This window comes from Aquarana catesbeiana, linkage group LG05, assembly GCF_042186555.1.
Source record: "Aquarana catesbeiana isolate 2022-GZ linkage group LG05, ASM4218655v1, whole genome shotgun sequence".
In the NCBI taxonomy this organism is placed as follows: Eukaryota; Metazoa; Chordata; class Amphibia; order Anura; family Ranidae; genus Aquarana; species Aquarana catesbeiana.
In genome coordinates, this window is record NC_133328.1 from 225656750 (window position 1) to 225671256 (window position 14507).

General features: G+C 42.8%; 1 protein-coding gene across 1 annotated transcript in view; it reads left to right on the forward strand.

The window, feature by feature from the left end:
- Window positions 1-14507, forward strand: part of COBL (cordon-bleu WH2 repeat protein) — a 586035-nt gene that overhangs the window by 3045 nt on the left and 568483 nt on the right. The window contains exon 2 of the mRNA XM_073630596.1: window positions 2732-2863. Within this exon, the coding sequence (XP_073486697.1) occupies window positions 2835-2863 (29 nt within the window). The 5' untranslated portion in view covers window positions 2732-2834. The remainder of the gene's footprint in view (window positions 1-2731; window positions 2864-14507) is intronic.

Genomic DNA, 14507 nt, shown 5'->3' on the forward strand with positions numbered 1-14507 from the left:
AGAGAGGAAGAGTTGGAGCTCTAATAGGAAGAGGTGGAGCCTAAAGACGAAGGGGTGTGGTTTACAGATGACATGATGGGTCTGAAACAGGAAGGGGGTGAGTCATATTTAAATTAGGGAGTGCACATGTTTAGTCAGGCCTAGGGCAGCACATAGCCTAAATACACCACTGGGCGGAAGTCTTCCCTGCCAGCAGAGTACAATGATCAGTTTTGCTGTCTATGGCTGGCAGCACTGATTGTTTGAGAAAAAAAAACAGACAGGCTGGTTGTACACAAGTCAATCGATAGATTGACTTGTGTACAACCTGGATGCCCATACAGTGATCGAAATTAAGCCGATTCCTGCTGAACTGGTCAAATTTTGATCTATGGATTGACAGCTTTAGGGCCTGTTCATACTATGTGCAGTTAGCTGTGTTTTTCCTCATGGATAAACGCAGGTAACTGCACAGAAAACAATCGTTTTCTGTGTGTCATGTGCACACCAGAACGTGGTGTTTTCTCTGAGCTCCAGAGCTGTGCGATATTATGCAACATGTTTGCATAATATCACACCTCTCTGGATGGTCCTGCATGTCACCGCACAGCAAGCGCAGGGCACTTATTTGTGCACTTTTTATAAAGTAAAAAAAGAAAAAAGGGGGAGCTATGTGATGCGATAAAATGTGCATCACACCACACGTCACACATTTCTACAGTCCAAAACAGCTGCTGCCCACCCAATAATCTGCTGTGTTTTATTGTGCAGGCAAATGCAAACACTTTCCAGCAACGCACATAAACACGCTGCCCCTTTGCAGATGCGGGGTGTTGCTATTGATTCTTGATGCCACCCCCATCTTGCTAATAGGCTGCTCTAAACATGATGCATGGGAACATGCAAAAAAAAGTGTGCACACCCCGTCGCATCTGCGAGGTGTGAATGGAGCCTTAAAGTGGTTGTAAACCTAGTTGCACCACTTTTTCCTACAGGTAAGCTTATAATAAGGCTGACCTGTAGGTACTGGAAATATCTCCTAAACCTGCACGGTTTAGGAAATATTTACTGTATACGCTTGCGCCAACGTAATTGATGCATGCGCACTGAAGAAAGTGCACGACCGCGCCGTTTCTGCAGGGCCCATGCTGTGACCGGCAGCTCCCGCGCGCATGCGCGGGAGTGATGTAACGCGGCTCTGGCTAGTCACAGAGCTGGAGTCCATGGCCCCGGAAGGAAGAGGGGTGACCATGGATGCGGCCACCAGCGGGGACATCGTGGGCTTCGTTTGCAGGTAAGTGCATGCGATGTATACTAGCCCATTATGCTTTTACTTTGCAGGGGAAAAAGAAAAAGTAAAACCCATCAGGGTTTACTTCCTCTTTAAGGCTGCATAGCCAACAAAGACACCACGCCAATCTATAAGCAAACATGACCAGCACACCAAAGAAAGATCTCACATTTTTACAAAGATATCAATAGCAAAAAAATGCAGTAAACCATGTAGTGGATCTACTGTATGTTTTGCTATTGAAAAAATGCAAAAAATGTGAGATCTTTCTTTGACGTGTTGGCCATTTTGTCTTTAGCAATCAAAACCTAACAGGTATTCTATTCTTTCTGTACTCCCTTCAAAACTAAATAAATGTTTGCTTTTAAGTTATACTTTAACTTCTGCTGCCATATCAGGCCTATGGAAATAAGGCCCTAAAGCAGGATTAAACCCAAAACCAAAAATGTAATATATTGCAGCTTACCAATCATTAGATATGGTGGCTGCATACGTTTTCCCCTGGTGATATGGCCAGCAACACACCTCCTGTATTAGAGTGTCCCCACTCTGGATGAAGGAGCACAGGGGCACAGCAGACAACATCATTGTCAGCCTGGGTGGAGGATAATGTTAAAGGTATTAGCAGATTGAAATACACTAACAAATTGAAGTCAAACTCAAGCTCACACTTTATAATCAGTTACAGCAAACTGTTTTTTCCTTTTTTGGGGGATAAAGGTTTTACATAAATAATAAATAAATAAAATCTGAACATTGTAAGTGTCCCTATCAGTGTTAAATGGTTTGTCTCATCCATGAAAACTGATTCATCTGGAAGAGAGCTTGTTATTTTGAAAAATAACAGACTTACTGGCCAGATCAACAGGTTATGCTATGTAATAATCGATAAGCTGCAATATAATAAATGTTTGCTTTTGGGTTTAATACTGCTTTCTTTAATCTCATAAGGAATCATGTGATATTTGTTTGAGCTTGGTATTCGTGTTAATGCTTTTCATTTGACGTATTCAGCTCTTATATTACTGATGATGGAGTTTGGGACTCACACATGGGCCTGTATAGCATAAAAACTAGCATTTTTGAGCCTGAGGGAGGCAAGGAGAATGGAACAGTCCGCTGCTAGCAGCCAGTCCAATGACAGGTTAGGTGTGTTAGGACTACATAACAGACTACATAACACATCCTTTTCTTAACAGAGGGATGTGTTTTGTAGTCTATGACTATAGCAAGGAACAATGCTGATTGATAACAGTCTAGAGGCAGAGAGTATAGGAATTCATCTACTCACAAGATATCTGGTTGGATGAACAGCTACTTGTCAAACAGATATAATAAAACACTTCCAATATTTAATAGACCAAAAAGGGGCAATAAAAGCAATTTATTATTAGGATTTACATACACTTTATGTTGTACTAATATTTTGTTTGTTGACGTGTTTGTTTATTCATTCTTTAGCTCAGGGATGTACAATACAACCAGGTGACAGAAAAGGAACATTTTGATACCATGATTGTTTATTCCACAATTTAACTGAAGAATTTTACAGGAAGAGGCATTCATGGAGACGGCACAGATCCCACCCACTGGGTAAGTACCTGAAATACCAGCAAGATCATAATGTACCTTAAAATCCTAATATAATCATGTTATTTTCTTATATATTATACCTGATGTGTAGTAGATGGATAAAACAATGTGCTGAATTGTGTACTATTATATGCAAGGTGAGCCCATGTATGCCATTTTGGTCATTAGTCATTACCATTTTCCACGATTTCTTCCTAAAATATTTTTTAAGTCGAGCATACACTGTACAATCTGATATTACACTCTCCTTTAGATCTACTGTCAACTTTGTTGTGCAGCTTGTACTCAGTACAGTTGATACAAGTGAATGTTTAGAAGTGTGCTTGTATAACATAATGTAGGTAAATGTAAAGGAGATTTACAGAGATTGGACAATCAAATTGTTTGGCTAGCCTGCAATTGTGTTTGAAATCAAAATATGAGACTACACGTTGGAGCTAAATTTATGGTGCTTGTACAGTAGATCCTAATGCCTTCTCCTGTACCAGGCCTGGGCAGCAGGAGAAATGGATGTTGGCAGGAGAGGGGCTGATCGGTGCAGCGGGAGGGAGGGGGTGGGGGTGCAATTACAGTAACCAATCCCCTGCACCTGTATGGCATTCTCTGCAGCAGCTGAAAGTGGGCTTCTCTACCTTTCCCTCCCATGACTTTCAGCTGCTGCAGGGAGAAACACACGGGAATAGGCTCCTGTAATTGCCCCTACCCCCCACTGATCCCCCTCCCTGACCAGGATTTGATTCTCCTTATTGCCCACACACCCTTTGTGTGCCCCCCCACAGCACTGCCAGCTTCCCCCTATCCTGCCAGCTGCTGCGGACACGGGGGGGATCTTTTCAGGATGGAGAGCGGGGGAAGGGGATGGTAAATTTGCCATATTTACCAGCCCCTTCCTTTTATGAATGAACATAATGTGTAATCTGTACCGACCACTCACTGTGTTCATTCATAACTGAAGCATAGTAAACTGTACTGCGCAGTCTCCCTCTACGCTGCTAGACCAGTCCCTGCACCCACTTTTCCCCTATGCTCTGGTGGTTGCAGATAAGTGTTTTCTGGTCCCCTAGATCCAAACAAGCATTTAACCCTTACAGTAGGGGGAAGTTCCCCCTGCAAGGGATGATTTTCCTTGCCAAGGAAGTGGGCTTTTAAATACTGTAAACATTGTATACATTTTATACATTTGATGAGTATTTCTTAGTAAAGAACTCGCATTTGGTCCCCAAAAGGATTTTATTTAATGCTGATCTATGTTTTCTTTTCTAACAACTTGATTGGCGTATAGTGTAGTATTTACGACACTGTTTTTGGCATATTCCTAACGTTATATGTTGTAACCCAGACTATTCTGACAGGAGTTTTATGTGAGTTATTGCTGGCTTTTTATGGAGGATGATGCTACATCTATAACTTTAATAAAAGGGTAATACACAATTTGAGCTTCCTCTTTTGGTTTACTGTGACTTGGGGTGTCTCACCATTCTGAGAGTTTTCAACCAAAGTTTATGGTGGCTGTTCTTCCACAGTGATTGTTGGAGCATGGTGGCAATATTGGCGGTCACTGTATTCTTCTTTTTCTGAGTGTGATTGGTGGAAGTCATAGGGGGTTATTTACAAAAGGCAAATCCACTTTGCACTACAAGTGCACTTTCAAGTGCAGTCGCTGTAGATCCGAGGGAAAATAAAAAACAGCATTTTAGCCTGCACAGGATTGGATGATAAAATCAGCAGAGCTTCCCCTCATTTCAGATCTTCCCCTCAGATCTACAGCGACTGCACTTCCAAGTGCACTTGTAGTGCAAAGTGGATTTGCATTTTTCGTAAATAACCCCCATAGTCTTCTAGCGCTGCAATTTATTTTGACATCTGAGTAAGAGATACATAAATTGTTCTTTTTGCGAGCTGCTATAAAGCCATATACTAGTTGTTTTATTGTTTTTGGTATATTACTTTTCTCTTTTTATACAATTGCGTCTGATTGTTACCCTAGTAAATGGTTCTTTAGGCTTCAATCATTATGATTTTTTTTTTTTTTAACCAGGATCTCTTTACTTCTTTCACTGTATCACAGTGCTGCTTTGAATTTATGAAAGTATTATTAATGTCTGTGTGCCACATTGTTCTCTGTGTGCAGAACGTTTCCTGTTTGCTTTTTTGCAGGGCACCTGTAATTGTTATATTGTAATATGCTCAGTCTATTGTCCTACTGCTTTGTAAAGTGTGCTGTGCATACAAATTGTTATCGGTATATGTAAGGAGAGCTGGTGTGACCATACACAGCCTGAACTAATACCAGTTCAATGGCTTAGTATAACAAACTGACCTTGTAGGAGTTTTCTGGGGATTACAAGCACAGTCAGGTCCTTTTCTTGCCATGCAGTAAAGGAAAGGAAGTGTTCTACCATGCATATGTCACTACTCCATGATACCTTAGCTATATCATGTGGATGACCAAAGCATGTTTTAGGATGTGCAGGTGTCATTTCCTGTGCATTTTTTCTGAGTACTCCACAGTTTCCTCCCACATTCCAAAGACATGCTGGTCAATATATTGACTTCTGTCTGAATTGGTCCTAGTTTGTGTACATAGGTAAGATCGGAATGCAACCTTGGAATGCAAGTGCCTTCAGGGCAGGGACCGATGTGAAAGTGCAATCTGTAAAGTGGTGCGTCAATTGTCAGTACTCTATAAATACCTGTGATAAATAAATAAGATACATACCTGTCCAAAGGGACACCTATTGACTACTGAGGTAAGGTAGTGTTTCCCCTCACTTCATGGTATGTCTCTGTGACAGGAAAGTGGAAGGGAATATGGAGTAGTTCACTTAAAGTGAACAAGTGCTTTGCCTGTGCAGGTTCACCTAAAACAGAATGAATCCCTCCTATCCTTTACAGCCAAGAAAGCAGTCCTCTTAGCCTTGCCATGGAGCAGCACATGTGATCAACTATGAGATCAGCCATTTGATGGCTTGACAGTTCGGTTCAGAGCTAACATAAGCAACTAGTAACTGTACCAGTCCGGGCTTTTTTTCTGAAAAAATGGGTGTAGGTGGTCAACCAGGACCCCCCCAAAAACCCCCTCCCCCGACACACACACCCTCCAAACCATAACACATAGTGGGTGTGGTCAAATTTCACATAGTGGGAGGGTCCTTAAAGGGCATTAAATACCAGGAGTGCATTATGTACAGAGTGCAGAGTTTGGGGGGGGGGGTTTACACACAGAGTGCAGAGTTTAGTGGTGCGCTACATACAAAGTGCAGAGTTCAGGGGTTCACTGCATTCAGAGTGTAGAGTTCAGCCTTCTTCCACAGCTGCTTACCTCTGCATCCCCCATCCACATTTCATTTTCACCCCTCTTCAGCTCTGACCTCTGCATGTAACCAACCCCCCCTCCACTGCCCCCATCTTCTCTCTCCCTCCCTCCTTAAAAGCTCCACCATCTTCCACATGTCTTACTTTTGTTGCTGTGTTAAGCTGAAACACCTAGCCAGCTCTAGTACCTCCCAGCACTAGGTGGCTCTGGCACTCTCGCTTGCAGGGAGATCATCCAGTGGGGGTGTCGGCATCCGCACGGCACCTGCATCTCTTTTGTCCTCATCCTAAATTCAGTGGAAGCCATTGGAGAGACATCTGTCACTTGTGAACGCAGAAGCTGGACCTCTGTATTTACAAATGATAGTGGTGAGCAAGTAGGAGAGAGCCTGAGCCAGAGGTGTTGGAACTGAGTTCCACCAAGTTCCAGCTGAAAAAAAGCTCTGGCCAATTAACACTCAAGGCATGCCTGTTTTGGCAAATCGTTAAAGTACCACCCTCCAGAGATACATGCATATTCACCTTACTTTCACTTTCTCATAGATGGCTTTTTTTTTGGCCACCAGGTGCAAAGAGAAATTTCCAATACTTCCAACTTTGGGGAGCACGTTAGTCACTTTTTTCCAGGTAGCAGCACTGACCACTTAGGCACCCAGCACTGTGACATATGGGTGGGGAGAGAGTCCTCTCTTTGCTCTTGGGAGCTGAACAGAGAGATGGGGAAGAATAAAATGACTGTGTATCTCGGTAAGGTGGCAGATAAGTAAATCTGTTGCTCTGCATGGGCACAGTACAGGTTCACATTGAAGAATCATGTGTACACGAAACCAGTGAACCTGTGCCCACTCCATTACTAAATCAGCCATGATATAAATATTTGGTGCCAGTCATTTTGGGAATGTCTATGTGCTATAAAAAACATCTGTTATTTTACAACCTCTAGGTCAGTGGGTCTATTAGTGCCACAGTGTATTAATGTGGCTCCAGAAGCCTGCTGGTGTATATTTGCATCCAGTTAATTCCCTCGTCTGCCCTGAAGTCTTCAGTAAAGGAGTTCTATTCAAATCACAGTTCCAGCTTCCGCCTTTCTCTGGGTTATCATATTGCACACATCTAAACACACTGACATGCCTGTACTGAGGTGTTACACATAGTTTGTAGCACATTACAGTATATAATATCACAACACAGTGTATTAGTGAAAGATGAGTACATCTATGACCAGTCCTAGTAGTGCTCCTTATAGGTCAAGTAGGTTGTTTTGTTAAAAGTGAATCTGAACTATGAATCAGTCTGAATGCAGACAGCCACAGACACCATCACTTTTTGGAAGGATCCCCCCCCCCCCCACTGGAGCAAATCGGATCAGGCTGTTTTTTTTTTTTTTTTGCTTTCCTCTGGATCAACTATTGGTAAAGGTTAGTGTATATGGAGGTTTTCTATTTGTGTGTGCTTTTTTCAGTTGGTTGAACTAGACGGAGTAGTGTATTTTTTTTAACCTGACTATGTAGCTTCAACAATCCTCTGGAACAGGGGTCTCAAACTGGCGGCCCTCCAGCTGTTGCAAAACTACAAGTCCCATCATGCCTCTGCCTGTGGGAGTTAAGCTTGTAACTGTCAGCCTTGCAATGCCTCAATGGCTTGCATAGGTGTGCGCAGCCTATTGCATTAGGATGTGCACCTCAAAGCTCCAACACATATGCGTTTGACATATTTACCGGCTTCTTCCCCGCTCTCCAGCCTGAAACAACGGGAAGATGAGGGAGCAAGGGAGCACATGGGCGGCCCGGGCAACAGAAGGAAGAGGAACAGGAAGAGGAACGGGAAAAGGAGGGGTGGCATATATTAGTACCGATCCCCTATATCAGGGATATGCAATTAGCGGACCTCCACCTGTTGCAGAACTACAAGTCCCATGAGGCATAGCAAGACTCTGACAGCCACAAGCATGACACAGAGAGGCAGAGGCATGATGGGACTTGTAGTTTTGCAACAGCTGGAGGTCCGCTAATTGCATATCCCTGTCCTATATATTCCTCCTGTGACAGCTAAATGTTGACAAAAGGGAGAGGAGGAGAAGCCTAGCTTCAGATGCTGCAGGAGAAAAATACAGATTGGTTTCACTAAATTCTACCTCCGCCACCTCTCCAGTCCAGGTTTTGAGAGTTGTCAAGGAAGCATTGTGGTTTACCTGTCACCTGCTCACCATTGACAGGTTCCCAACCCAAGGATTAAAGTGTGCCCAGGCACACCTGGCACACCCCTTGCGCACACCAATGATGGCTTGTAGTTTTGCAACAGCTGGAGGGCGAGGGCCGCCAGTTTGAGACCTCAGCTCTTGAGCTTCTTGGGAGCCCCAAAATCTTGGGACATCTATTAAGCAAGTACTGACCTAATCTAGAAAGTCAAAACTTTTCATTCCACGTTTGTTGCCCATGCCTCAAAAAAAAATACGGAGCATCTCCTTCCTATGATTGGATATTTAAAGCGGTATTAAACCCAAAATTGAAATGTAATATATTGCAGCTTACCAATCAATAGATGTGGTCGCTGCATCAGTTTTCTTTTCTTATGCCCCGTACACACGAGCGGATTTCCCATCCGAAAAAACTTGGATGGTTTTTCCAACGGAATTCCGCTCAAGCTTGGCTTGCATACACACGGTCACACAAAAGTTCTCTGAACTTTCGACCGTCAAGAACGCGGTGACGTACAACACTAGGACGAGCCCACAAAATGAAGTTCAATGCTTCTGAGCATGCGTAGGAATTTTGCGTGTCGGAATTTGTATAGACGATCGCATTTTCGGATAGGAACTTTTCCCAACCGAAAAACAGAGAACTTGCTCTCAATCTTTGGCTGGCTGGAATTCCGCCAGCAAAAGACCGATGGCGCATACACACGGTCGCATTTTTTCCGACAAAAAGCTCTCATCTGAGTTTTGCTGGCGGAATTTCTGATCGTGTGTACGCGGCATTAGGCTTTTTCCCTTTGTTTTCCCCTGGTGATCTGGCCAGTAGCACACCTCCTGTATTATACAGACAAAACTCTGGATGAGGGAGAACAGGGGGCAGATTTGGACATTGTCAACCTGGAGCATTGTGTGACAGCACTGTCAGTCTGGGGGGTGGGGAGTGTTAGAAGTACTAGCAGATTTAAATACAGTAGGAAACTAAAGCTAGACTCCAGCTAATTCTTTATAATCAGTTACAGCATTTTTTTTTCCTTTTGAAAGGTTTGACATAAATAAATTAGCAGAAGGTATAATACCCTGTTAGTAAGGTTGATTTAAATGTTCTTTCCTGTCCTTTCATGATGTTGATGGTGTTTATTCCTGTTGCAATGTCTTATTCTGTAATCCTTTTTGGTTAATCCAATAAAAACATTGAAAGTAAAAAAGGAAACGGATACAGCCATCACATCTAAGTATTGGTAAGCTGCAATATAATAATGTTTGCTTTTGCGTTTAAAGAGAGATCAAAGGCAATTATTTTTTTTAAATCACAAATGTGTCATACTTGCCTGCCCTGTGCAATGGTTTTGCTCCTCCCCCCTGCTGAGTGCTCCCATAGCAGGTCACTTGCTATGGGGGCACTCATGTGTGCTCACTCCGGAGCATAGAGCGGGGCTGGATCCTGCCACCTACTCCCTCCTCACTGGCTGTGATTGACAGCACTGTCAATAGCTTCCACTGCTGTGTCTGAGCCAATTAGGAGAGAGAAACCAGAGAGATCCTTGGCTCTCCTGCACATTGCTAGATCGAGATTGGGCTCGGGTAAACTGCATCTCAGGTAGCTGCATACTGATGTTTTTTTTTTTTACCTTCAGCCTTTAGAATCACTTTAACCACTTGCCGACTGCCCACAGAACATTTCCTGTGGGCGGTTGGAATGGGCAGGCTGGATGATATACATGTACGTCATCCAACCTGTTCTGTGTTAGGGGCACATGCAGCATGCCAGTCCCATGACCGCTGTGTCCACCTGCTATAAATTTTTGCATACCGTGTTGCATAACAACGCAGTTGCTAGTTAAAGGAGCACATTGCTGAATAGCAAAGAATAGCCTGGTCACGAAGAGGGTAAAACTTTCCAGAGCTGAGGATTAATTCAGACAAGAAGTGAGGAAAATAAATATCACCTTCCAGCTGTCTGTCCATGGTCCTCTGGAAAGCAATCCACTGTGTATTGCTTTTCAAAGGGGCAGCAGGGCCAATGCTCGTGTGAATGAGCCTTAATAGCGTATTCAAAAGATGTGCAATTTTTTTTGCTTGTAGAAACAACTAATGTTATCCCATGTGTCCATGCACATTAGGTAGTCTAGAGCAGTGTTTCTCAATCTTTTTTCAGTCAAAGCACCCTATAAAATGATAGACAATCTCGAGGCACCCCATTCTCAAATGTAAAAACTCTTCTAATAGTTTTACATAATGCAGCAATATCAATACACGTAGGACACCCAACATTAGAGTGATTTATTCTTCCAAAGCAAATACACTTTTGCAAACTGGTACTGATTAGTATTCTAATGTTTCTCTTCTCCCTCAGTTTTTCTCCATCACTCAGCTAATGAGACCCCAAAGCTGATGGAAAGAGGCAAGGAAGGGTCAACCAAGGATGATATGCAGACAACTGGCATCCTCCTTATCAACTGATGATATCATTGGTTGTTAAGAGGTTGGCAGCTAGAAGGTTGTAATGGTGTACAATGAAAACCTGTGGCTTTGTGCAATTTAAAGGCAGGTTTCATCCACCCACCGGCTTGTGGGGCAATTTTTAGGCATTTTTAGGCATTTTGCCAAGGCACCTCTAAAGAAACCTTAATGCACCCCACGGTGCCTGGGCACCCTGGTTAAAAAAGGCCGGTCTAGAGGCATGTGTATAATTTGTTTATTGAATTTTAACAATTAGCATACATAAGTACCTAGAGGCATTTTTTAAGCACAGTGTTTAGAGGCAGAAAAAACCCTTCTAATTTGCTTATTTGAGAGCTCATTTCTGGCAGAAAAAAAAACGCTAAACGTTGCTAAACGCTAGTGCAAAAAACAGTCAAAATTAGCTTTTTTTCCTGCCAAGAGCATTGGCGTTTTTTTTAGCTAGTGTGCATGAAGCCTAAAAATTGATCTCTGCTCTGTCTGTGCCAATCATTTAGTAAATGATTCCAAGTGTCATGATTAAGAAACAAGTAATGTATGCCCATTTTTCGAACAGCTTTTTCAGATATGTGTTTTTTAGGAGAGTATTTCTGCACCCAGGAGTTATAAATGTTTACACACAGCTGCAGCCAGCAACCTATCCAAATCAATGACAGGCTGATACCACCGCAGTTCAGATCAGATGTAAATGTTTGGATGCGCAAATTATCATTTTTGTCATTGGTATAAGACTAATGGCCCGTACACGCAATCCGAAAATCGGATGAAAAATACCAACAATTCATCCGATATTATTCGACCGGACCAGAACGAAAATTTTCCTCGTATGATACCAGATCGTACGATTTTCATTTAGTCAGTACAGTTGTCGTCCGAAAATACAATACAAATACATTACAACACATGACATCACTTCCAATATTTTTTTTTCTTCTGTCGTACGAGAATTTTCATGACTTTAGTAACCTATTCAATTTCTACTTGCGACTATTAAGCGAAAAAAGTCGTACGATCTGCCGTACGATATTCGGATCGTGTGTGCGGGCCATTATGTAGAGTCAGCAAGCAAAGCTTTTACTGCAGGAATTTACAAACAAAGAGGCTGAGAGCAATAAAAGGTGCTTTTCTGAGTTAGAACTACATACTTGAATAGAAAAAATTTTTTAAACCAGAATTTAGTGTCATGTTAAATGCACACATCTTAGGGGAAGATTTTTATTGAAATAAATTGGTGACAGGGTCTCTTTGAAGGAAGGAAGCAACATCCCCAGACTTCATCTTCTTTTAGGGTTTTTAGTTAGAAGAGGAGACTAATAAATCAATGACTAGTTTAGGAGCATACAGTATATACATATCTATAAACATATAAAGAACTGCTGAAAGGAAGAACACATCTTATGGTTTTGTGGATGTGAATAAAACAACAGTGTTTATTTTTATACCTTTAATATCTTATATATCTTAAAGACCTTAACTTTTACTGGTTCTCACAGCGGCTCGTCTTGCACCTATTTTGGAAACAAAGAAGACATTGTGCAGAATATAGCCAGCGTATAGCAGTTGCACCTGTTCTCCATGGTTCATGAGTTTTTAGCGTCCACCAAATTTAGAACTAATATGTCAGCTCCCACTTAAGGACAAGGGTGTAACGCTTGTAACAGTTGGGTACTAGCCTCAACAGCTGTTCTAATGTAGTTGCAAGAAGTTTGAATATATTTGTTTATTCGTTTATAATGATACTACATTTATTATATGATGATGATAGACTAACATGTGCAATGGAATGATATTGACAACCAAAAGTGGTTTTGGAATTTTAGAGAGAGCAGAGAAGACAATATCCTATTTTAGATTTTTACTGCAGTCTGTGGCTCCACTGGGGAGATTTTCCCTCACCTCCAGTTCTGGTGACAACATTGTCATAAGAATAAGAAGAGAGGGGAAATCACCAACAGAGACACATTAGCCCTGAAAGTATTTCTCCTACCTCCTACCTACTTTTAACATGGAACTCTGTTTTCTGAGTTCTGTAGATATAGTGTATGTAAACCCAAAAAATTAAAAATGTAATATATTACAGTTTACCAATCCTTAGATGTGGTGCCTTTATTAGTTATCTTTTTTTTTTTTACTTTTTTTTTTCTTTTATTTTCACTTGGTGATCCTACAGGTACTATACACCATGTTCTAGGGATGATAGTAGCATCTTCATCATAAGACAGGAAAAGTGTTAGGACTACAGAACACCTTCCCCTCTTTTTCATAACTTGGGAGGAGGTGTCCTGTAGTCCCAGCACACTTCTTGATACGCAGGACACAGGACAGCACTGGTAATCATGGAAATAACCCACTTCCTATCCGGTGGCGGCTGGTGCTCAAAATTTTTGGGGGGCGCATACAAACTGAAAAATTCTGAAAAACACTGAAACAAAAACATCAAATGCAGCCACTGTGCCCCATGAAGTGCAGCCACTGTGCCCCATGAAATGCAACCACTGTGCCCATGAAATACAGCCACTGTGCCCATCATATGCAGCCTCTGTGCCCATCATATGCAGCCTCTGTGCCCATGAAATGCAGCCACTGTGCCCATCATATGCAGCCTCTGTGCCCATCATATGCAGCCACTGTAATCATGAAATGCAGCCACTGTGCCCATCGTATGCAGCCTCTGTGCCCATGAAATGCAGCCTCTGTGCACCATCAATTGAAGCCTCTGTGCCCATCATATGCAACCACTGTGCCCCCCGCCCGCTCACTGTCTGACCGGCACTTAATCCATCTTGGTGGGTCAGGCAGCGGGTGACGGTGGCGAGCTGTGGGACGGGTAGCGCGGGTCAGGCGATGGCCACTGTGTCCTCCGTGCATCTCTTTTCTTCGCTTCTGCTAGCTGGCCAATGGGATCACTTGTGCCTTCAGCTGATCAGGAGACAGGTATTAGACCCGCGCCTCCTGATTGGCGGAGAGGCGGTTCAGTGTTAGTAAAGCAAATATTCATTTGCTTTTCGAACATGCCTGGGTGTCCAGCTTTTTTGAAGCCTATTAGAGCCTATGACTCTAATCAGGTGCTTCAAAAAAACACCCCCGTCGCTGAAATTCAGGCTCCCGGCATCCTGAAAGGTACCGGATGCCTGAATAGTGGGTGGCTACAGCGGCCATAGATAGATTCATGCTATGCCATGCAATGCATGAATCTATACATTTGTCATATTGAGGACGGTGTGACAGATGGGGCGTCGCCCGTGCGCCCTTAATGGATGGGCCGCCCCCATTCCTGTATATAAAGAATAGCACTGCTCAGAAGCCTTGTGCGTTCCCTCTTGTCTCTCTCCCCACACTGGTTACTGGCTCCTTCAGGAGCACGTCTTGTTCCGTTTGTCACCACAGTATTAGATCCAGGTCCATACCCCAAACAAATCAATCACATCCCTTAATAAGCATGCAGGCTTCAGCTACAGTCTCTGCATCTAGGCCATTTCTACTGAGGCATTTCACCCTGATTGGGCTTAGTCAATGACTTTAGCTGAAGCCTGTATGCTTACTAAGTAAGTGACCTGATTGTTTTTTTTGGAGTGGAGATTTGTATCTAATATTGTACATTTCCTGTCCCCTCATGTCTAGACTTTTTTCTCCATTGCATCTATAGGGATACCTTGTTGTCATACAGGCTGAATG